Source organism: Oreochromis aureus, linkage group 14 (genome assembly GCF_013358895.1).
Source record: "Oreochromis aureus strain Israel breed Guangdong linkage group 14, ZZ_aureus, whole genome shotgun sequence".
Classification (NCBI taxonomy): Eukaryota; Metazoa; Chordata; class Actinopteri; order Cichliformes; family Cichlidae; genus Oreochromis; species Oreochromis aureus.
Genome location: NC_052955.1, coordinates 19,616,475 through 19,641,029, shown reverse-complemented (window position 1 = coordinate 19,641,029; position 24,555 = coordinate 19,616,475). Strand labels below are relative to the sequence as shown.

General features: G+C 39.9%; 3 protein-coding genes across 7 annotated transcripts in view; 2 read left to right on the top strand and 1 right to left on the bottom strand.

The window, feature by feature from the left end:
• Window positions 1-22,415, bottom strand: LOC116328164 (zona pellucida-like domain-containing protein 1). Of its 3 annotated transcripts, none has more exons than XM_039598038.1 (11): window positions 22,374-22,415; window positions 2,797-2,901; window positions 2,308-2,534; window positions 1,966-2,156; window positions 1,774-1,846; window positions 1,592-1,689; window positions 1,429-1,512; window positions 1,174-1,342; window positions 528-630; window positions 409-429; window positions 1-315 (listed from the first exon to the last, which is right to left on the bottom strand). In XM_039598038.1, exons 2-11 carry the CDS (start codon window positions 2,888-2,890, stop codon window positions 221-223), a joined length of 1,155 nt encoding a protein of 384 aa, XP_039453972.1. In that variant the 5' UTR covers window positions 2,891-2,901; window positions 22,374-22,415; the 3' UTR covers window positions 1-220. The 3 variants fall into 3 exon arrangements, with proteins under 3 accessions (XP_039453972.1, XP_039453970.1, XP_039453969.1); XM_039598036.1 differs by lacking the exon at window positions 22,374-22,415 and adding an exon at window positions 9,105-9,155; XM_039598035.1 differs by lacking the exon at window positions 22,374-22,415 and having other exon boundaries at window positions 2,797-3,285.
• laynb (layilin b) lies at window positions 14,210-21,515 on the top strand. Of its 2 annotated transcripts, XM_039598039.1 has the most exons (8): window positions 14,210-14,620; window positions 15,397-15,506; window positions 16,890-17,196; window positions 17,737-17,888; window positions 18,241-18,285; window positions 19,304-19,381; window positions 19,486-19,603; window positions 19,721-21,515. In XM_039598039.1, exons 2-8 carry the CDS (start codon window positions 15,440-15,442, stop codon window positions 20,046-20,048), a joined length of 1,095 nt encoding a protein of 364 aa, XP_039453973.1. In that variant the 5' UTR covers window positions 14,210-14,620; window positions 15,397-15,439; the 3' UTR covers window positions 20,049-21,515. The 2 variants fall into 2 exon arrangements, with proteins under 2 accessions (XP_039453973.1, XP_031605735.1); XM_031749875.2 differs by lacking the exon at window positions 15,397-15,506 and having other exon boundaries at window positions 14,213-14,620.
• Window positions 22,416-22,698: 283 nt separating the features above from the next.
• The window catches only part of sik2b (salt-inducible kinase 2b), a 49,314-nt gene continuing 47,457 nt past the window's right edge, over window positions 22,699-24,555 (top strand). For both annotated transcript variants that reach the window (XM_031749893.2, XM_031749892.2), the window contains exon 1: window positions 22,699-23,219. In XM_031749893.2, the coding sequence (XP_031605753.1) occupies window positions 23,082-23,219 (138 nt within the window). In that variant the 5' untranslated portion in view covers window positions 22,699-23,081. The remainder of the gene's footprint in view (window positions 23,220-24,555) is intronic.

Below are 24,555 nucleotides of genomic sequence, written 5' to 3'. Positions count from 1 at the left end.
TTTATTTCTACTGCCATAAGTAGTTCAAGTTTTACAGTTCAAGTTTGACTTTCCCTTCACAACTGACATCTAAGTATGGATACAAAATTATATTTGATAGGATGAAAACTACAACATTATCAGATTTTACCTCACACTCTACAGAACTATGCAGCTTCAGCATTGACAATGCAAAGAGAATTGGCTGGTTGATCTGTCAGTCCAGTGCAATCAAACAGCTTCAGAACAAACCAGCCACCAAGACCCAGCAGGACAGCAGGCGCACAATCAGGCCTGTCATGTTATGGCCATCGCTGCCTGAGGTCACGGTATTACCTGATGCACACAAGAACAGATGAATTAACTTTGCTTTCAGAATTATGAAACAATATTAAGATGCATTTATGAGTCTAACTAAAGTATACTCACTGTCTTCTGCATTGGAAGAGTCTTTAATAAAGTAAGAAAAGAAAAATGGAAAGTGAGAAACTTTATAACTTAAGTATTCTTGGAAAATCGCAAGAAAAGAATACAAATATGTTTCAAACCTTCTTTAGCCGTGTAAAGAGGTCCGACTGAAATGGTAGTTGATTCACTGCTTTCTTTACCAAAAGGAACCAAAGACCTTTTTCTTCTGTTATTAGCACAATTCTGAAAATATTTAACACAATATTAAACACATAGGGATAAGCATACAGCCCCAGGGATTTAGTGGGCCAGCTGTGAACCACAAAGTGTTGTTGGTGGAAATAACATCTCTTTCCTGCCAAGTTCTATAAAACCATTAAGTAATATATATTATATTGTGGCGTGGGTGTGGTCTCTGGTCGGCTGCAGAGGAGGGGTGACGCAGTGAGCTCCCGGGGTGGCGCAGGGGTGGGGTTGAACAGGTGTGCTGGGACGTGAGTGTGATGATGTCTCTTAATATGTTCAGAGTGACAGTCGGAGGGGGAGAGAGCAGACGTGACAGCAAAGCGGGAGTGTCTGTGTCCCAGTATAATGAAAACCACAGTATAATCACAGTTGAAAATAAAGTAGTGCTGTCAGTACGTTCGTGTCCTGCCTATGATTAACGGGTCCAGCGTTACATATATATTATTAAATATTGGCTGTGGTATTTTTTCTCTACCATGACTTTCTCTGGTGTTTCAAAGAACGCGTTCATTCTTGACTTTTCAAGTTACTTGAAACTACCTGAATTTGTTGACATGTGCTCGGCTCACAGAGTCTCAGCATGCAGTGCACATAGATGCTGGACTTTGCCTGGTTACGGTCCTGAACAAAGCGGAAGGCCTCAAAGTTAAACCGGGCAACCTTGGAGACGCCATTGCTCATCACAGTCGTCCTGTTAGCTATATTGCAGCTGGTGGAAAGCGTTTGATTTTTTTTATTAGAGACATGAAAATATCTTAATGTAAAATTACACTGTGCTTGTGTGTGCTTTCTTACCCAGTGAAGAAGTCATACTGCACGCTCTGCGACATGTTGTAAGGGGTGGGTGTAGCAAAACAACGATCCAAGAGCAAATTGAAACTAAAAAAAAGACAACACTGAATCAACAGGAATGAAGTCTGATGAGTTCGTTATGAGCATCTGAAAGGCATTTACTTACTTTTGTGTCAGATTATCAGCCTTGACCTCCACATATATCTTGGTTCGCAGCTCAAGTCCTGTTGGAGGCACCACTAACAGAGAGTTATAGTTAGAGTCCTAGAAAAAGTGTCAGAGTAAACCAAGTCATTAGAAACACAGTTGATTTGTGTCCTCATGAGCTGACTGATAACTTATACCTACGTTAAAAACGCTCATTTTGAGTGAATTGATGAAGGTCCCATTATTGTTGCTGGTTGCCACAGAGACTGAGGAGCTAGAAAAATAATTGAAAACATGCAAAACAGACAGAGAAAGATATGGTAACTTTTAGATTCACTGTATAAATGTGCAATAACTAACATATCTCTAGAGTAAGTATATCAGGGTCCTCACGCTGCAATCTGTGTATTGTTCAAAAGGTATTCCAGTGGATATCGGCAGGAGAAGTGGTAATAGAGATCTGTGGAGTAGCTGATCAGCCCCTGGTTAGATCTAGGTGTGTCAATGTATCCTGTAACAACAACTGCCTGGATACTCAAGAAGCTGCTGAAGGGACCTGTAGGGTCTGGCTTTTCATCTACAATCTAAGAAAGATAGAAAGAGACACGATCGTGGTTCATATTTGCTGCTAAACAGTTTCCCAAAAAGCAGCCGGATAGCTAACATCTGGCAGCTCCATTTTCCAGATATGTGTCATTTTTTTGTCAATCTCTCCATTCTCCAATATCCAATAACCTGCAGAGACTGGCGACAGGAGTTATCCTGACTCTGGTTGACAGGAAGCTGGAAATGGACGACCGGAGGGTTCACACTGGTGTCCACAGAGCCCTGGCACGCTGTATTACTATACTGGCTATTCAGTGCTAGCTCTGTGGCATTGAAGCCTGCCCACAGAACTGTGCATAGGTTGATGTCCAGGGTAATCATGCTGGTGCCACATTGAACCATTAGATCTGAGTTGCCTGTGAAAGAAAGACATTTTAAAAACCCTGGGAGTTAAATTGTTGTTTAATTTTATATATTAATACTGTGATATTTTTTTTATTTTTGAATTAAAAGGTTAAATGATTATGATTTAGTGGCTGCCATGTTTAAAGCCTAAATCTTGTACAGCTAGATAAATGTCCAACAAAATTGGACCCAAAAAAGGTTTTAAAAAGAGCGTTATTTTTGTTTTCTTCATAGCACTGATATTTTATTTGGTGAAAGTCACACAAAACATACCTGGGGTCCTTTGATATTCAGAGGAGCAGTTATAGAGGCACTGAACCGGCTGCAAAAGCATCACCAGCAGGGGGAGACAAAGGTAAAGAGCCATAATGGCAGTTCCTGTAAAAGGAGTAAAACAACAGTAGCAACAGTTATTATTATTATTATTATATGTGAAAAATGTGTAAATAAGTTGCTGTTTTTCTGCTAGATTGCACATCAAAGCAACAAACATTTAATTTATGCCCCTATTTTCTTACATGCAAGTATGATTCCAATGTTTATAATAAGGTCTACAATCATGTGGAAAGGTCCGGAGCCACACTTCATTTCTTTAGAGAAGCCAGACGCTTTTGTAATTTCTTTTAAAGTGGTCTTGAGCAGTTTTCTGGGCTAGGGTTAGCTTTCTGATGCTTGTTTTTTTTTGTTTTTTTTTAATTTCACTGACCTACACTGTAAAATCTAATTAGTTCCCAGAACTCAAAAAAATTATGGAAACTCGTTGCCTCAAAAAAATTGAGTAAAGCTTAGCTAAACATGACTAAGTTAGGACAACTTATTTACTTTGAGTACTCTGTACAAACTCATTTGTTCCCAGAACTCAAAAAAATTGGATCAGGTTTACTTAAGATGACCAAGTTAGGGCAACTTACTCATTTTGAGTACACTGTACAGCCGTGTTAGTTCCCAGAACTCAAAAAAATTATGGAAACTCGTTGCCTCAAAAAAACTAAGTAAAGCTTACTTAAGATGACTGTTAGGACAACTTATACATTGCAAGTCTGCAGTATTAACAAGAACTTGATATTTCTGACTGTACAATACTAATTGTTTACCTACTGACAAACATGTTAAGTTCAACTAAATGAAAAAACAATTTGTGGTAACCTGAATGTGATTAAAAATAATTAACAACAATTTTTGTAATGATGTTAAAATGAGCCCAACTTTTATTTTCAAACACAACAAAGTATAACAGCCAACATACTGGACACTGTTCTGCTGAACAACAAACAATTATATTGCCATCACTGTTATAATCTTACAATGAAACAAAGTCTCAGATGTAATTATTCTGAAAATAAGTTTAGGCCTACCACAGTTTGTTTTGTACTTACATTACTTATATAATCAAAATAAAATATTTATTGTTCTGTCACAAGTGCAGTCTCTAATTTAAACAACACATTTGTTTTCCATTCCAACACAGGAGCTGGAATGTTGTAATATTTTAAGGATGCTTTTTTCCAGTCCAGGCATTACTGCCTGAATGACTGTCATGGATCGAGGTGATCCAAATGTAGGTGCAGAAGAAAGTCTTTAACTTCCCTTAAGTACAGTGGCAGTGGATGTGGGTTGGAGATGCAATGAGCTTGAACCTGCAGGCGACCATCTTCACTGACCACACCATCTGTGACGGAGGACTCATCTCTCCTGGTGTCCTGCAAGCAAACAATCATATTTTTGGAACATGAACTTAATTGCTTTCTTAAAACATTTTTTTCTGCATTTGGTATAGAACAGACTCCAATTTAGACGATCTCAGGCCCCTCCCCACGGAGGTGACATTCAATGTCCCAATTGTCAGTCTGCATAGCCCTGACCACCACCCAACACACAATAATGTCATGAAAGCATCATTTTAAAAAGGGCTATGCAAACATGGCCAATAACTTTCATTCTAATGATGTGCAAAATGATTTTGGGCACAAAACAGATTTTGCTGTTAGAAAACTTGCAGACTTCACTATATACAGTGTAGACCCTCTAAACTAAGTTTGGGGATGTGATCTTTCAAGAAATGCAGACCAAACTGTTGTTGTTTGTTTACTTACACAGCATGTCTTGTAGAATTAACTGGAGTCACCAGCAACAGCATAGTGCAGTCATATCTCAAGTCTAATAACAGAAGACAGGAAAAGATCAGTAAAGAAACAACTTCCCCAAACCAAAGCACAAATAAAACAATAAGTAAAACAGGCTGATCTAAAGTATGATTAAACTTCAGCCTGATTAATATAAATGTCACTGACAGTTGCTAATATATTGGAAAACCAAAATACTTACTGATGTCTTTCTGTCCAACAGCAGGAGTGCTGGTCCCGAGCCTCAAAGACAGTAAGAAGCAAGCAGAGGAGAAAAACAGAACATTTTTCAGAAACTGATTTGATCCTTAATGGCTGTGCAATCATTGTAACATAGAGTTTGCTTATGTTGTTAAATAAAGGCTAGATTTGACATTAATAGATGCCACAGATGTTCTAAAGCTGCCACAAAGCATGAAAAAAAAAAAAATAATAGAAGTCTCCGAAAACGTCGGGGCATTTTTGCCAATATGTGATGTCTTGATAAATCGAGCAGACATTTGAAATTTACACAGCTACATTCTCGCCTGAAAATATCTTAAAAGTTTATTTTGTGACCCAGAAAAAGTAATAAGTTTTTCAGCGGCGCTCCTCCCCCATTGCCGCGCTTACAAGTACGCACAGGCTCCGACAACCGTGGCGACAAATGCGATCCTCCGTTTCCCCAGACTACCCTTTCTGGGTCACAAAATAACCTTTTAAGATATTTTCAAGCGACAATGTAGCTATGTAATGCTCAAATATCTACTTAATTTATCAAAATATCACATATTTGCAAAAGTGCTTCCACGCCGGAGAGCTCTGTTATCCACCCCCACACCCTACCCCACCCCTAACGGCTGCACCTCCCGAAGAATTTTGTCTGGGCTCTTACCTCACTTATTTATTTCAAACGATCAACAGAAAATTTCACCACATAGTTTTATGTAAGGTTTTTAAGGCTGTGGTGTTAATTTTTAAGTAACATGAGCCCAGCGGCAGCAGCAATGCTAGGCTAACACTAACTAGCTAGCAAGATTTTAAACCTAGTGCTAAACTAAGAGAAGCCACAAAATCAGTTTGAATAAGAGTAAACATTTACTCACCAAGTCAGTGTATCAGGTAAAGATCCACAGCAATGACAACAATAATATCTTGAGCTGACGCTTCTCAGGTTTGCTCAACATATTCCATAAAAATGCACCGTGAACATGCGGACTGATCCGAGAGGGAGGAGGACGGTAGTCACGTGGCATTTTCAAAACACATCTTTCATCCTTCCGCACTGAGAAGCAAAACTTCCAGCTTACTTAGTTTTTCTAAGTTAAGACAACTCAAATAAATGGAGTTTATCAGCGTTTTTGCATAAAAAGTACTGGTAACTTATTTAAATTGAGTTCTAATAACAAATTGATAAAAATTGAGTTCAGCCTATTTAATATTTTTAATTAAACACAATATTACATTTTACAGTGTATGATAATAGCAGATAACTTATCGGAGAGCCAATTTCAAATTGTATCATGCCTGGTATATCACAGTATACAATCCTTAAAAAATCAGAGGAGGACAAAAGAAGAAGTGGTAGGCCTAAAGAACTATCTACAGCACATGCACATGAACAAAATCTGAAAATAATGTCCTTAAGAAATTGGATAAATACAGCAACGACCTGACATAGGACCTGAGAGATGCATCTGGCCCTTTAGTGCATTCATCTACTGTTCACTGAAGCCTCATCAGAAATGGTCTCAGTCGAATTGTGGCTGTCAAGAAACCATTCTCAAGGAAGGAAACAGGGAGAAAAGGATGAGGTTTGCCAATTTACACAAGAACTGGACTGAAAATCAGTGGCATCTTGACATGGAGCTGACCAACAGGCAACCAACATCCAAAGAAAAGCTTTGAGCTTCAAGACGCCTGGAGAACTATTCTTGAAGACTACTTAACAATAAATGTATCATTGCACCTATTTCCCATTTCCACATTACTGTATTTTTAAAAGATGACAATTGACTCAATCCTTTTTCACAGTACTGCATATATAATTCTTTATTTTAGGCGGAGACCTATCCAACAACCAGAAGAGGGTCTTACCTTGGTGATACCTGAGCAGGTGCTTGACACAGTATTTGAGATATATGGCTTATATAGTATTCAGGATACCTACCACAGTTGCGTGACTCTGTAGCCCTCCCTTTGTCTAATTTTAGACCCCTACACACACACACACACACACACACACACACACACACACACTTTCCCCTATCTTTGTGTACTGTGACTTGTGTGACACAGCTCCCGCAGGTTAGCTGCAACTGTTGTTTCAGGTTTCTTCCATCAGAAATCATTATTAAAGAACAGAAGTTAGATATAGCTGTCGGCTGTCGCACCTTCCTGCAATGAGGCAAGTGAGGTTTAAACCTTGATGCAGTGTGCGTATTTGGTTGTTAAACTTTTCTACTGACTTCAGACATAGTGAGCCACGGACACATTTCTCCCTTACTTAATTTTCCACTATAATTTCTTACAAAAATCAGTCAAAATTACTGAAGATCTGCAGGTTTTTCACTATCATATTGCAGCTAATGTTTCTAATAAAACAATGCGTGAAACACATGCAGAGCAAATGCATTTTACAAAACAGAACCCCGGCCAATGCATAAATTTAATCACTGAGATCCTCCATCAACTCGCAAATAATTCAAGAATCAGATTTCAAACCCAAAAGCAAAAAAAACAAAAAGACTACATTTACATGCTTCAAGAGTGGCTTTATCTCTTGAGAATTATGCACAATGAATGCTTGAAAGGTGATCTTGCCACAACAGCGTATTAAAAACTTGCTGTTAGTTCCCCTTGCGTGTCAGACTTACTTCAATCTCGATAGAACTGCATTGCCTATAGACTAGATACCTATAGGCCACAACTGTTACAACTCTACTGAGAACCAGTGTTGGGTAAGTTACTTTAAATTAGTAACTTAGTTACATTACTAGTTACTTCTCTAAAAAAGTAACTCAGTTACTTCAAGTTACTCGTTACTTTCAGAGTAACTAGTTACTAGGGAAAGTAACTTTGGTTTTACTCAGACTTCTCTTGTTAATGTGTTGCTTCCGTAACTGGATACCCAGCCAGATTGCCAGTCTTCTAGCTTGCTTACTTGCCACAAGTGCACTGTTCCACCTACCAATAGAAAGGAAAAAATAATGTGCACATTTCCACGAGAGAAATCCCACGCCTGGACCATCGTTGACCGCCGCCATGATTCTAGCCTGCTTTTTACATCCAACACAAAAACTGCAGTCGTGGTGCTTTTGATTGTACTCAGAACTCGGAAATTCTGCCTTCTGAATAGGAAGATGTAGGTAACACCAGACTGCAGATGAGCTGCATACAGAGCTGGACTGGGACAAAAAAAAATCATCCCGGGCATTTTGACTACAGACCGGCCCACCATTATAGGAAAAATCATAAAGCCTTTGAATGAAAATAAACACTGTTGTGACAGTGATGTACACTGTTCTGATGGTATATATGTATCAATCTATCAATCGTTTGTTGTAAGACTCAGATAATTATTTTTTTAAAAGCGAGACATTTTAAATGAGAATAATAAAGAAAAGTATTTCTTTGTGCCCCCCTTTCCCTGTTAATGCCCTACCTGCCCCCCTGGCAACACTTTGCTAGACCCGCCCCTGCACAGTTACCAGCTGTCAGCTACATAGAAAAGGATCCTGGTGTTATTTGTCTCTCAGAAACAGTTCATAACTTCCCTTCAACTCATTCATGTCACCTAAAAGGTAAACCTGTTTCTACATCACCTGTTCAGCTCTGATGATTCAGTAAGGACATCTCCTGGTTTCATCTGCATGTTTCCCTCTCACCAGATAACCAAACCGATATCATGACCAGAAGCTTTACAGCTGTGGCTCCAGCAAACATCAGCTGATACTAGAAAGTAATATTAAATAAATTCTAACAACAGCTGATCAAGCTTAAACGTGCTGCTGTTGTTTAGCGCGACATCCGCTGGTTTCCTCTTTCTGGCGCAAAGTGGGCGATAAACAAACAAGAGAGAAAAGCCGATCAGCTGATCATTGATCAGTTTCGTGATTGAAGTAGAAACGGGAGAGAATGAGAGAAGAAGAGGCAGCTGTGCAGCTTCAGCTTTGTGTCTTTTTCATTGTAGCTGAAGTCCGGGACAAACTGTGTTCCTTTTCACCTCAGTACGAAACGCGTAATATTTTCTCTGAATACCAGACGATTCTGTTTTTTACGGGACGGTTGGCAACTCTAATAATTAACTGTATGAACAAAATAAAGTTCAACATCAGTAACATAGCACCCACCCAGCTGTATAGAAACTCCGTCATGCTAGCTAGCACGCAGTACGAAAGAGTCAGCATACCGAAAATAAACTCCACCTAAACTTGGTTTATATCTGACTCAGATAGACTGCAGGTCATAACTTCTTACCTGAAGTTCAGTTCACCTGACACGCGGACCGGCGGCCGCTTCGGGTCTCTCCTCTTGCCTCCCTTTTCCTTCATCCACCTGCTGGCTTCCACCACTTGCTAATGTTATTGAATCTGTGGAAGCTCCGTGATAGCCACCACACGAAGTAACGAGTAACGAGCCTATCTAAATCCCAGTAACGAGTAACGCGTTCCTGGTTTTGGCATAATAACTAGTTACCGTGCTCGTTACCACAATAATAACGTAGTTACTGTAACGCGTTACTTAATAACGCGTTAGTCCCAACACTGCTGAGAACACCCATCGTTCACTAGTAATATAGAAGAAAAGAAGCTTAGTGTTCTGCTAAAGAGCCCAAGGTGAAAGAAAACATTTGTCACTCTATCCAGTGTCACTTGTTTAGAAAAAGTTCACAGGCCATTCTTCCACTCCTTAGTCATTGTATTGTTAAAAAAAATTTTCCTGCAATGACCTTGACTGCAAAGTCATCAGTGAATTATGCAAGTAGAATGATTCAGTTCAAATCAGTTTTATTTATATAGCGCCAAATTACAACAACAGTTGCCTCAGCACATTTTATATTGAAGGCAAAGCCCCTATAATAATATACAGAAAACAGAGAACATGATGGTCACATGTCCAGAGGTTAATGGGTCAGCTTTAGCCACCAGTGTCTCAAACACTGGACATGTGGGGCTTAATCTTAATATTTAATAGTTAATCTTAATACTTAATGTTTATCTTTATATAGATTAAGATTAGGTATCAAACCCATTTCGTTTGATAAGCTTAACAGAAGCACTACCACTGTAAAATATGTGAATTTTACAGTGAAATGAACTTGCCTGATGCATCCATATATTGCTCCCAGAACAGGGGGCTGAAATTAACTGTAGTGTCACCATCTTTAGCAGGGTATGTTTCACAGACCACACAGGATAATCATGACAGTGAGCTCCAACAATGATTTGTGTGCAGCTTTAATGGCTCCTTTCACCAAGAACTATAATGATTACTGACACATAATCACACTAGAAAAGTATAAAACCAGGGCACAAGAGAGGGCAAGGATTTAGATTTGGAGGAAAGAAGATACGCTGGGAAGCTTGTGAGGAGATGGTACTGTACTCTGCAGACATGTACAGCTGAGAAAATCCCCACTGTTACAGATAACCCCTCTGGGTGGGAATATAGAATATCACTTGGACAAGAAACTGAGAAACCTGTATGTTTAATAACATTTGTAATACTTCGTAGTTGGAGAGGGTTCATTTTTTTATTTATTTTGACAACTTGTAATAAATACATAGATAATTGCTTCTATGACATACTGCTGTAATCATCTTACAGTGTAAAGCAAATCCTGAATGGGTTTCAGTTGCTTTTGATGGTAACAGATATTGTGTTACTCACATCAAGTGTCGGAGCACCAAGAAGAAGCATGAGTAAAACTACCAAAGCAGTGATCCCACAAGAAAATTCATATTATTTAACAGTACCTAAAGTAAACAAAAGTAAAAGCATTTGTTCGACATCAAAAAATCTTCTGCAACAAATATGTGATTTCAGGAATGGCTGATGGTTTGTTACTAGAAACCCACGACTCTCAAGTTTAACCACATTTTAATGCAGTATTAAATCCAGTTCTACCAAATAAATGTAAACGTTTTCTGTAAATTTTCTGTAATGTGTTACTTTTTTGTAACGTACAAAAAATATAATTATTTACATAAATAAATCATTTTTCATAAATAATAATAAATATGGACCTTTTCAGATTACAAACTGATTTACAAGGTAAATGAAACGCAGGTAAGAAATGTATGAGATAAAAAAGACCGTTCAAATTAAAGACTGCAGTGTCCCCTTTAGTTTTTAGTCAAGGTAGGAAGTGGTGCTGCAAAAATAATCAGTACAATCTTAAAATTAATTCCAACACATACTGATGTGATCCCGTATCTTTGCTCTAAATGGTAAATGGCCTGTATTTGTATAGCACTTTACTTAGTCTCTATGGACCCCAAACTGCTTTATACACATTCACACACGGGTGATGGCAAGCTACATTGTAGCCACAGCTGCCCTGGGGCGCACTGACAGAGGCGAGGCTGCCGGACACTGGCGCCACCGGGCCCTCTGACCACCACCAGGAGGCAACGGGTGAAGTGTCTTGCCCAAAGACACAACGACCGAGGCTGTTGGAGCCGGGGCTTGTAACCGGCAACCTTCCGATTACAAGACAAACTGCCAACTCTTGAGCCACGATCGCCCCTCTATAAATCATGACACCTGAGTTCTGTATAGTCTGCAGTCATTCAGTAGGTTAGGAAGTAAAACAGTCATTGTAGTAATCTAGATGTTAAGAGACAAAAGCATGTAAAATAGTCTGTGTCTTTAAATATTAAAATAGGTCTTACTTTTGAAATATTTCCATAAGTACAGATTAAAACATGACTGTGTTAGTTTACAGGCTTAAAAGTAAATAGTTGTCGGAAAAAATGAGTGTAGTTGGTAAGTAAGGATAATATTTTCTATTTTAAGTTCGGTATCCAAAGTAAAGAAAAAAAGCTGAGTTGATGTGAGTTCTGGACACTTAATCAGGTTAAACCATGAATGGGAGTGGCTGCTTAACCTTACTTCTGTGTGGTTTGGTGTCATCTGCTGGGCAAATTTAGACAGAGTTCAAATGCTTCGTTGTTGTTGGGTCTGGGTTACAACTCGTGATCTTCCAGAGCTGAAGAGTTCAAACCAAGAGACCCAACTTCCACTCCAGCAGAGTCACTCAGAAAGTTCTAATAAATATCCAATAAAGTGATACATGAAAAATTCAGGTACGATTTTTTTTTTTTTTTTAATGAAGTCTACATTAGTCGATTCGTTATGTTTGCCTTGCTTATTACAAGCTGTGCAAAGCAGTGAAATTCACAGGTTTATTTATTTTATTGTATTGTATTTAATTGGTACTTTGAAATAGGCTTAGTATCGCCTAACATGATGATGGATTTAAGGTGGATCCTGAGCTCGAGGTGTTGTAGGAGGGTTAGAGTTATAAGTTGTATTTTATGCAGCTTTGCTATGAAAATAGTCCCTCCTATATTATTTTCATGTTTACAAACTTAAAAGATGAATATGCCAGTGTCTCTGCAATAATCCTGAAGGACTTGTTTACAGAATAACAAGTCTGCTTTACAGTCTAGCATTTGAGTCCTCTCATGAAGTTATCCACGTTGCATTCCTGTGCCGAGGAAATAAGATTTAAGCCTGTTGCCCGATAATAAACTCAATGATGATGTGAGGAGAGGCTCAACAGTGGCAGGATTTATAACACACAGTCACAGCTCTTCATCACATGACAAACGTTTGCCTGCACCAGCCAATAATCAAATTTACTGCACAGGCAGCAAAAGACCAAAATGAAGGAGAGGAAATCAGTCCAGAGGCTCAGTCTCTCTAGAGATACCCACATGACCGACACAGCTGTGTCACCAACAAAGAGACAGCCAGCGAGACTGCTTGATCCCAGGTAGCAGACCACATGCCTATGAACCTATGATTATCTGTCCTCTCTCAGCTCTCCACAGAATGGTATTTTTACTCCACTTCCAAGGTCATGTGTTGATAGCTGTTATTAGAGGACATGCAAGACAACAGGGTGAAGCCAACATCTGTGTTGTGAGTCTATGTGAGTCTCTTTATGCCTTAAAAATGTCTCAGATTCTTTCAGCATATCGCCACCAAAAGAATTTTAACTCGTCAGCATTACAGTACAAGCAAGTACAAGTCTTTGATGGATACTCTCTGGAAATTAGTCTGGAAGACCTAAGAAGAGGGTCCTTCTATTTTTCCTACATTTTCCCCATCCATCCATCCATCCATCCATCCACATAGATAAACTGTTTTCTTTATGTGTGTTTGTATATGTTTCCAATAGAACTGTAGTGGGTATATAGCAATATGCCATTATGTTACTGCAACTTAGGTTGAAATGTGCAGTTTTTTGTGTACCATTATCCAAAAGGTTATGAAGGAAAGATTTACCAAACATGGGGCTTTAGAGGTGCAACTTACAGGATTTTGTGTTGGGAAACAGGTACATTGTGTGTCATATGTTAACAAATACTTGTGAAATCAAAATAAGACAAAATGGGGGGCATTATCAAAATATTCTTAAGAAAATATCAAAACGCATGTCCAGATATGCTTCTTGATGCAAGGAGTCACCTGATGCAGGTGCAGATTGGGCACTTGTCTTGTGATCTGATTGCACACTGGCAAGTGAAGATAGCAAACAGATGGGTGACCATGTACGTAGTCTTCAGTTGGTTTTATGGCTGCAAAGGCCAGTGCATATAATTCAGCCCACTCAGTTCGTCTTGATCACAGAAAGCCTCCCACCCTGGAAAGGGCCACTGACTTCACATTCATTTAGAATAGTGATGAAATAATTTGGCCAGAAAGAAAAATATCTGGTGGAACTGGCGTTGAAATGTGATTTATTTTCATTGCATAATTCATGACTGATCCAGACAGTCTAACCTCAGTCATTTCTACTCTGAAAATTAAGGAAACCAGACCAAAGCAATGAACAGGAAGTGCGGGTCTAAAAAAAATACTTTCCTCTTCCTCCACTGCCTGTTTTCCTGTTTTATGGGCAATCCCTTGCTCTCTTCCACCCAATTCCCCTTTATTTTTTACTCTGTAATAATCTTCGTGTCCTTACTGTTTCTCTCTCTTTGAATGTTGTTCACAGTGTGGTCTAAATCATTTTCCTCTAAACGTATTACTTACTGATTCATTTCCTTTAGTTGTGAGCAGTATGTTTTTAAATAAATAAAATACAAAAAGCAGCATAATATCAAATCAACTTGTTTATCAGAAAGACACAATGAAAAACTGAATTCTACTTTTAACGAGCAACACATTTTGAAGTAAACCTATTTTTTTTCCTCCTCTGCGCTGTTTTTTCCCTGGACATGGCGCTCAGCCAGAAAGAATGAAAGATACTCATTAACAGTTTTAATACAACGCGCATGATATGCACAAAGAACTCTATTCATCCTATCATGGCATCAGTATATATGAAATGGGACTCTGCATTGTTGATTAAGAACTGCAAGGACTTATACCTCAGTGATTACAGCTAAAAAGAACACCAACTCTATTTTTTCTTGCGACATATGTACTTTTTTTCTTTTTCTTTTCTTTTTTTTTCGAAAATCGTGCTCTGTCTCTCCCTCCTGATTTTTTTTTCTTTTTTTCCGCCTCAGCAGACGGCATATGCACGCCTTCAGCAAGACGACCCACTTTTAGACTGAATAGACTATTCTGCTGCTCCCTCTGTGTCATCACTGTTTACCACGGAGGTCTGAAGCTCAAGCTCATATCCCAGCTCCCTAGTTTGCATCTTATTTACGATTCCAGCACACTAGGTGAACATGTAGAGATGGATTTTATGAAGCTGTTTGGCACTGTTATCGCCGTTTTGTTCCACCCTGGATCCGCTTCTAAACTTAATGGTAAGAATTTCCTTCGAAGTGGGGAAAACTCCCTTTAAAAAAAACAAAACAAAAACTTATAGTAGTTTTATTTCCGAAGTTTACGAGTTTTGTTGTTTTTGTTTTGTTTTGTTTGTCGAGAAAGCTCCGATAATATGTGAATGACCATGAGTTGCATTTGTGTTGTTGTTAATGTTTAAGTTAACGGGCTTAAACCAGAACCGCTGGAAAACTTGTCCTCGGTGTGAGTGTGCTATAATCATAAACAGACAGCAGTCAAACTCACAGCACAGCAGTAGGCGGACGAACTCATTTGATATGAGGAAGAATTATAATTTAACACCTTTAACTGTACTATGGCGCATCAGTAGGACTAAAAGGATACAATAATGCTGCTAACTATAGGCCTAATCACAACAATAGCCATAACTACGCCAAAAATGTAAATCCCTATGCAGTATTGTAGTTTTTCCCCTTCACAGTCTCCGCTGCGAGCCAGTCTGAAGTATTTCGAGCCCATGGTTTGATCCCTTGTCTCTCCCAGGCTAGCATAAGTGATGTGCAGCAAGTAGCTAACTAGGATCAATTGATTGTGAAAAGCTGAAGAGACTGGGACCGTTGCAACACTTTTTGCACTTCTCTCAGTCACTCTGGGGCTGTTTGGGTTGCTTCTAGTCTGGGCAGATGTTGATATTTTGGTCATGTTTCCCTTGAAAGAGATATTAATCTCAAGGGATTTCCTGGTTAAATAATGCCAGTGATCAAAAGAGACTAGCCAGACTGTTTTGATTTGATAGGAAAACAACAATAACTCCAATACCAACTCCTTACAAGCAAGATATGCGGAAGAGCATCTCTGAACATCAAAGCCTTGAAGATGATGGGCAGGAGCAAAAGACCACACCAGGTGCCACTGCGGTCTAAGAAAAGCAATGGAAGTTGAAGTTTGTATGGGGTTTGCAAGATTATAAAAACATCGCCTGGTCTGATGAGTCTTGATTTGTCCTGTGACATTTGGTTTGCAGGGTCAGGATTTGGTGTAAACAGCAGGAAAGGACCCATTCTGCCTTTTATCAGTGGGTCAGGCTTGTGGTGCTGGTGTAAAAGTGTGGGGGACATTTTCTTGACTCACTCTGGGTCCCTGTGTACCAACTCAGTGTTGTTCAAACGCCACAGTCTACCTAACTGTTGGTGACCATGTCCATCCTTTAATGACTGTAGTGCCTAATGAAGGTTCTGGTTAGTGTATATGATGTATCACTCAAAATCTTGATGTGACTTTTGAGAAAGTCAGAAGTTGCACATGACCCAGTCTCAAGGGACATTTGCACCATGAAGAAACTTGATTACATTTGACTAATTAATTAATTGCATAACTACTATCAATTAATGGTAGTTATAAAATAGCAATGACTTTGCTGATCTTGATTTAACTTGCAGATTCTACTGAAGACAAGTTCTGTATGTTTTTATTTTAGTTAGATTTATCAGCACACAATGTCATTTAATTCAGATTTGACCCTTTTTCAAAGTTTGGTTCTTAGTTTTACTTCAGTTTTACAAAAATGGTTTATTCTTTATTTTATTTTAGCAAACTTCAACAACCTTGCACTGCAGCGAAACACAGCCACGTGTTTTCGATTGTTCTTGGGAATGTATAGGCAATCAGATTTTGCAATCAGAACACAACAAATTCAATTGTGCATTTTAATATAAGAAAATAGAAACAGCCTGTCATGGTCTCATATTTCTTCATTCTTTTTATCAGATGCAATAGGATAAAGTGTGCGTAAGCTAACTAAAAATCTAGAAAACCTAGAAAAACATTATTCTGATGACTGCTTTGATATGGTTGCCCTGCTCTCTCCCATGACAAAATATCATGTACCAGCCTGACACACTAAGTTTGACGGATGTGGAAGTCAGAAAAACAGTGATTAAAACTAAGTCTGGACATACAGAGGGTTGAGACAGCAAATTTTGAAATGTGAAAAAATGAGAGTAAAATTGTTTTTACTGGAATGAGACTGATGTAGAAAAAAAAGAAAACTTTTTTAAGCCCTTGAAAGTAAAGGTATAAATATCAGTACCATCTGGTTGACTCTGCCCACATTGCAGTGGAAAGAATTTGGCAATGCAACCGAAACATTCTGGTTCCTATTTTTTGTCTGTGACACTGTAAGCAGCTTAAAATCTTCCTGCCACACGGATACCACAGGAAGAGTTCAGAAAACAAAAACCCTGTATTTATCATCTTGTTTTCTCCTCAATGCTCCCGGTTGGTGTCCAGGGCAAAGAATATGCCGGAGCGGGACACAGCGTCCGTGTTACAAGGCGTCCTACATCCACGACAGCAGGCGAAGGCTGACCTTTGAGGATGCCAGACAGGCCTGCAGGTTGGATGGAGGCGAGCTGCTAAGCATCGAGACGGAAAGTGAGCAGCGACTGATAGAGAGGTACATACAACAGCTGGCGCCTGGAGATGGCGACTTCTGGATCGGGCTCCGTCGCAACCCGCAACGTTACAGCGTCGGGACGTCAAGCCCAGGTTGCCCCTCGCAGTATTACTGGCTGGATGGAAGCAAGGCTAAGTTCAGGTTTTTCCTCATTGTTTTAAAATATATTTTTCATCTGTGTAAATGTTTCAGCTGCATCTGTGAAAACAGTAAGAGTGGTCCCCCGAGACACAGTGTGCTGCAGATGGAAGTGGAAAAAGGCTGTATTCAATGATGACTCAGAAAAAATATTGGATTAGGTGATGTTTGTGTGGGAGCGAAGGAATGTCTAATGTCCATTGCAAGAATTTGGGATTGAGATAGAAATAAATGACACACTGTTTGAGCTCAGGACAGCACGGTGGTGTGGTGGTTAGCATTGCTGCCACACAGTAAGCAGGTCCTGGGTTTGAATCCACCATCCACCAGTGGAGTTTGCATGCTCTCCCTATATCTGAGTCCATTCTCTTGAGGTACCACAGGTTTCTCTCACAGACCAAACATGTGCAGTTTAATGAGGTTTGTGTTAGGTGATTGTAAATTGCCCATAGGTGTTAGTAAGAATAGTCATCTGTCTCTGTCAGCAGTCAAGTGAAAGAAAATGGATGTATAGTCTAAACTTGTGCATCTTATTTGTTGCAGGAACTGGCACTGGGATGAGCCATCGTGCGGTAAGGAAATGTGCGTGGTTTTGTATCACCAGCCCTCTGAAACACCTGAGGGTCGTTTCCAGTTCCACTGGAATGATGACAACTGCAGCTCCAAGAACAACTTTGTCTGCAAATACCCAGAAGGTGAGCTGGTATACCTCACAAATACTAGTGATCTAGAGTCCTGGCTTAAGAGTCCTGGAAAATGTTAAAATTTGGTACTCTTGGTTGTTTTTTTAGTTCCTAAATCTACAAAAACTAGAATTTTATCGTCTAGGGATCGCTGCTACAATGTATCCACTGCTGCCAGCAGCTAAAACTAAACAGAAAGAGTTTTAACGGTATGTTTTCTTACAACCGACATTAAAATATAGCTGATTACATGAAAAGAAGGGAAAAAATGACTCATTTCTTTCCGTAAAGCAACCTTTAGTAGTCTCACCCATGTATTGCTTTCTTCCTCTGAATAACACTAATTTATTTCCCTGTTCTGCAGAAAAAGTACCAGTATTTACCGAGGACAGAAACACAGCATACGCAGGTACTTGTCAGCTTAGAAATGCAAATATTAGAAGGTGATACACCTCTGTACTCACGTCTGCTGTGTACTGTGCATTCTGAAAACAACCATGTATTCCATGTAATGTGATCACATGAAAATTGTTATATTATACATAATATTCTGTATGTTCGATTACATTTTGTTTATTGTCCTTTGAGACAACCAACACCTGCAGGAAGCATCCTAATCAGATGCCTGAACCACTTCGACTGGCTCCTTTCAATGTGGAGGAGCAGCAGCTCTACTCTAAATCCAATTTGAATAACCAAGCTCTTCACCATCACTTTAAGGGAGAGCTCCGCCACCCTTTTCATTGCTTATATCTGCAGCCTCATTCTTTTGGGTATTATTACAGTCTTCATAAATACATAAAAGGCTAAAGAAAATTTATACATGCTTGTGACCTCTTTTAAACACTTTTTCTGCAAGAAACATGGTAAATGGGCTGGATATTTATACTACATGCATCATTCACCCATACACACCTATTCATAAATCACTTTTTTCTACTCATAAATCCTTTCTAGCTAAATTTCACACACATTCATACTCCGATAAATGCGTTGGAGAGCAACCTGAGGTTCAGTATCTTGCCTAAGCATATTTGGTATGCAGACTGGAGCAGCCAAGGATCCAGCCACCAACCATATAAAGATAAAACATGAAGAACACACAGATACAAAACGTATTCTCTGGAGAACTCTTTTTTTTTAACTGCTAAATTTTCTAGAAATTAAAATGCAACTGTCCTCTGCAGTAGAACATATGCGTCAGCTGTTATAGTCTATCTATGGGTGAGTTTAGTGAAATCATACATTATGTGATAACAAGATAGATAGATAGATAGATAGATAGATAGATAGATAGATAGATAGATAGATAGATAGATAGATAGATAGATAGATAGATAGATAGATAGAGATAAATTAGGGACTAATCGAATCATTTAAAATATTTTTCACACGCACCTGTTGATTTTGTTTTCTGGTTTCTCTAGTTCCATCTGTGATTCCAAGCATACTGTCAACCACAGAAAGTAACGAAAGGATAAAAATAGCACTACCTGAATCCTCTGGTAAGAAAGGAAAGAAAATATTCTTGATGCTCGGAGTCAGCACAGTATGTTTTGGGAAACTATGAAAAACCACTGTGTCACAAGCAAAGTTCTTTTGTTTGCAGTATCTTTCTCTGGCAACACCCTCAACATTTCCTACATCCTTTATGCAACTATCCCTGCGCTGCTGTTGCTGTTGTTTGCAGCTGCTGGTTTCTTTTGCTACAAACAGCATGCTAAGAGGTAAAACTATAACTATAAAAAGCTATGAGAGATTTTTTTTTTTTTTTTTTTTTTAAATGCATTTGATTATATGAGTATGTCCTGTTGATTTTAACTTGGGCCCTCTTTCATATTTAGGAGGAAGACAGAAACAGAAAGCTATCCCAGCAGATCAAAACAGTGGGTGCTAGCAACAGCTTCATCTTGCCCTGTGCAAGGACCTTATGCCTACAGTGACATTACCAAACTGCCTCACACTGCTCTGGACAGCAGGATAGCAGCAGAAATCATGACAAAGTACTCCGGTTCTCCGTCCCATGACTCCCAGTGCAACGATTATGAGAATGTGTCGTGTGTGGACAATGAGAGCGGCTTTGTCACCAATGACATTTACGAGCCCTGCAGAGCTCAAAGCCGGCGCTGCCGCAGTCAGACTGGATGGGTGGAAAATGAGATCTATGGATAACACCGGTGTCTGCAAATGTCCGTCAACCACAGACAGACTACAGTTACACTGTGCGGTGCAGGATTTCTAAGCAGCTTGGCCATATCTGCACAGGTTTCACTCAATTTTCTAGTCCTGCGTGTAGAATGTACTGTGTCTGCAAATCAGTGTATTCCATAAAACAGGGATTCTTAATGTTTTGTCCATGACTCAGTATTCACCTACACATGACTTTATATTTCTGATGTTTTAATAAAAATGTGTTACAGTCAGACCAATGGCACTGTTAGCTCCGTGAATCACTGTGATAGCATGCTGATAGATGTAGACACATTGTTTTCCATATTCACCATCATAGTATGCCCAAAATTGCAGACTAGTTCCACACACTAAATAAAGCTGAAGCTAATCGAATCTGATTGAAAAAGAAAAGGATGAGAAGTTAAAGGACTGCCAAAGTGATTCTGAAGAGGGCACGGATGTGTGTATACAATTTCATAGTAATCCATCCAACAGCTGTTGAGACCCTTGTTGTAATCCACTAATCTTATAGTGGCATTACTACATTACAGGCTATGCACTGAAATGCATAGGCTGGAAACTGCAAAAATTCATAACCAAATCATGTCATAAAGGTTCCAATATTTCATAAGGTTAATGAAAAGTGGGTGAAGATATTACAGAAAAGTTAAAGTGGAATATCAAAAGCATTTATTGTCTGGGGAGAATGCACAAATTTTCAAGGCAAATTTTGGTCCTGTATTAAAGTAATTCAGGCTAAAGAGGCAGGCCATCTGATAGACTGCTGATAATGCTGTCCTTAAAAATTGTGTTATATTTTAAGTTAACTGAATAAATGGTAAGATCAATTCATCAAGCAGCTAAAGATGCAGGTCATGTGTGCACAGGTCTCTAAGCTAAGCTAATGGAATGGGCTTTGAGTAATTTTTTATGTTTCAACTCAAAGAAAAACACGTTTTTGTGCCCACTTATTTCCTTTGTTCAGTTTAAACCTTCAGCTCTAATAAATTATGCAACATTACAGCAGCACTAAAGTTCTTAGAGGTTTTAGGAGGCATTAATGAAACCAAAGAAGCATTAATAGTTCAGGTCAGCTTGGTGGAGCAGCAGTGCTGCTGAATCTGACATAACAGATTATGCAATTAGCCTAATCTTGTAATATTGCACCCCCACAGGGTTACTCATTTTGTAAACAATTGTACATTAAACTACTCAGGTTCTCTTTTTAAAATAATGTCAATGGATATGATGAGTCAGAAGACAGAGAGGGTTTGCTTGTTGGCTTGCTGCTGTGATGGAGACTCCAACCCAGGGACTTTTTTGACCTTTTCTCTAAACTTGAACTTTGGTGTCATCCCTGTGTAAGGCTTCCTGTTTGGTCTCTGATGTCAGAGCCCAGCAGAGAACATGAGGAAACACCGATGGCTGAACTGCTGTGGCCAAAATAAACCTCAAAGTTGTGCGGTTTCCTGACTCCACCTGATTGTGCACGAGGTTCAACTTTCCCACTGATCTGACAGAAACTTGAGGCCACTTTAGAATATATCACACCGTTAATCAATGCATGTGCATTTCCATGTTCATTTTTAAAGATCACTCTTTGCGTTACGTATACAAATGTCTGTGTTTTTTTCTAAATGTGCACCGAGTGGGTGTTGGATCGGTGTCTTGGAAAGATGTAGCAAGCCCAGTAAGGAGAGGCTGAGTGTGTTCTTGGAGAATGTTAGACAGGAAATGCCAAAAGCACATCTGGAACTCTTACATTCAGGAAGTCGATGCGTGACAGCGGAGGCCTTTGGAGCACTGCTCTGCCTGCCTGCTTAGCAATCCACTGTTCTGTTTGACTGTCACTACACAACATGAAGAAAAGCAGTGCCAGTTGCAGAGCTGTGCTGCAATTCAGACATGAAGATAGTTTCTTTTTCTGATGTGTAGTTAAGATATTTTGGCTGCATTCTTTGTTTAATAATAATATAGATATACTGGTGGGATCTGCTTGAAAGCATGAAGCGTGATAAGTCAAGCACTGGGGAAAAGGAAAATATGGAGCCTCGCTTCAGTTTTCTACTTTTGCCAACAGATGGTGCTGTCATGTAGCTGACAAAAGTTTCTTTGTGGCTGATAAAATGTCTGATTTTATATGAGGCTCTGTATATTCCATTATGTAATGTTATAGATTAGAAATGCACGTTGCATAGCTGGATTAATCAGCTATACACACACACACACATACACACACACACACACATAAATATATATATGTATATATAAAAGCAACACTAGCTGTTTGTTTGGTTTTTTGCTTCTTAAATTATTATTTTTTACTTTTTTTTGCAGACCCCACTCTGGAGGCTTTCAGGCCGGTTCAGACCGCTTTTAGCTCCTGTCTCCCCCTGCATTTTTCACTCGCAGCCGACAAAAGCTTATTAAACACCTGCAGGGCAAAAACTTCAAAGTTACCTATGCGTGCAATCAAGAAGGGCAGGCGAGCAAACAGATTTCAGAATAGCAATTTTACCGGTTGACGTAAGAGGTGGGTCTGGTTGTCCTGGCAACCAATTGGCACTGAAGTGTGGAGCGGCTCGGTGGCCCCGCCCCCTGTACAAATACCCCTATGGCTTTGACGTCAATACACGTCAACCGGAGAACATGATGCCTCTTTGCAAGTCAACTCGTGTGCTCTGTCGCTGATAGAGGCGCCTCAAGCTGAAATATTATAGCTCTATTGTACTGAAGAACGTGGTGTGACAGCCCGCGGGCTCAGCAAATGGCCAGCTTCGTATCGCCACACTAGCGGACAGGGTCGCCACAGTCGCGTTCAGGCGGCCGAGGGCGACACAGAAATCAACTTTGTGTATTTTTAATGGACACGCTTCGAGCGGCGGCGGCGGCAGCAGCGGCGGTGGCGGGCGGTTTGTTTTCCTTTCGTCTTTATCTCGAGCTGCTCAAGTAAGCCCCAGTCTGCCCCTCGTGTGTCCCTGCACGTCTGGCTGCCTCCTACTCTTCCACTGAACAGTCCCGTTTTAGAACAGCATGGTCATGGCTGACAGTGTCCAAAAACCGCTGATCCGGGGTCCGGTCCGAGTGGGCTTTTACGACATCGAGCGCACTTTAGGAAAGGGCAATTTCGCTGTGGTGAAGTTGGCCCGACACCGCATAACCAAGACGGAGGTGAGTGTGTGAGCAAACTAGTTAGCCCGAAAGCTAACTTGTGCTACTGTTTTAGCGGAGTTATATAACTTTTATGCACAAGTTGACACCCCTAGATAGCGAAATGCTCTCCAGCACCGTGCACTAAATAGCATCTTTGGATCATATAACTACCGGCCACTTGGACTGCTCCGGTTCGAGCAACAGCTGGTGTGCCTGAAAGCTTGCAGGTACAGGAGCAGTGAATGACTGCACGTTCACCCCTCTCAGCTGACATCACTGCCAGTAAAAAAAATAAATAAAAAAAGGTCTGACCACTAGCGCTGCTGGGAAACACAAACTGTAAACATGCATGCTTTATTATTATTTTTATTTATTTGTTTTTCTGCACATGCATCCGTTTGGTTAATGACCCAGACGGCAGCCACAGTGTACCTACTCAAGAGTGGCTGGTGCCGTATTTGGGGCATGCAGCATGGGTCGGTGGTCCCCTTATGTAATTCAAGTAATGATGTGATTTTTTTTTTTTTTTTTTAGTTGTTTCTTATCCCAGCACAGCTCAGAGCTTTGTGATGAGCAGGGTATGTCATGCCAGATATGCTGTAATTGGAAAGCAAAGTATTTTGCATGCAGACACTGCTTTTTAGGGGGGTGGGGGTCGAGGGTCTTAACTAAGCTTGGAGTGATATTACAAACATTGCACACTCTTAGGCAATGCAGCATGAGTGCAGAGGGAACAGGGCTCGGGGTTTGTTTGAGTTTACTTCTGGGTTTATGTCAGCTTTGTGCAGAAGGGCCCTTTCTCAACCAGTACCACGGAGTGCCACGACTTTCTGCTGTAATGACAGAGACACAAGGAATTTGCTGTAAAGGGTGTTCAGTTAGAAAAAGAAAAGGGGGCAAAGGAAAAAAATAAAATAAAAGCTGTATTGTGTGAGACAGTGATAAGACTGGAGAGCTGCTGCACACTTTGATCTCTGGAGCCTCCAACTGATTACACCGTACAGAAAAAAACAAAGATTTACATCATCCAGGCGAGACCCTTGGTAGGTTTAATGAATAACAAGGCAACAAAATGGCTCTGTAGACTCTTATCTTGTTACTCTGGTTATTAAAGCACGCAAAGTGGCACAGCATTAGTCTAGCCAGGTAATCTGCACCGTGTAACATTAACAGCTCTGAATGCAGGTTTTAATTTCAGGCAAACGTTACACCAGGTGATTTCACTAAGCGACTACACCTCTCCCTCAGCTGGAGTGGTATTAAAGATGAATGAAAACATGGGTTGTTTTTTAGGCTGGGTTTGGCAGAGGTCACTCAGTGATGGTCAGTACGGAGAGCGAATGCAGCTGCCTAG

Bases quoted from the DNA above. Each gene is read 5' to 3' on its own strand.
- laynb (XM_031749875.2), top strand. From the start codon at position 14,548: ATGGATTTTATGAAGCTGTTTGGCACTGTTATCGCCGTTTTGTTCCAC. The intron at 17,889-18,240 runs GTGAGCTGGTAT...CCTGTTCTGCAG, and splicing joins TGTCTGCAAATACCCAGAAG to AAAAAGTACCAGTATTTACC. The intron at 18,286-19,303 runs GTACTTGTCAGC...TGGTTTCTCTAG, and splicing joins CAGAAACACAGCATACGCAG to TTCCATCTGTGATTCCAAGC.
- LOC116328164 (XM_039598035.1), bottom strand. From the start codon at position 3,016: ATGTTTGTTGCTTTGATGTGCAATCTAGCAGAAAAACAGCAACTTATT. The intron at 2,157-2,307 runs GTTATTGGATAT...TATCTTTCTTAG, and splicing joins CCTGTCGCCAGTCTCTGCAG to ATTGTAGATGAAAAGCCAGA. The intron at 1,343-1,428 runs GTAAGAAAGCAC...GCTTTCCACCAG, and splicing joins CAGTATGACTTCTTCACTGG to CTGCAATATAGCTAACAGGA.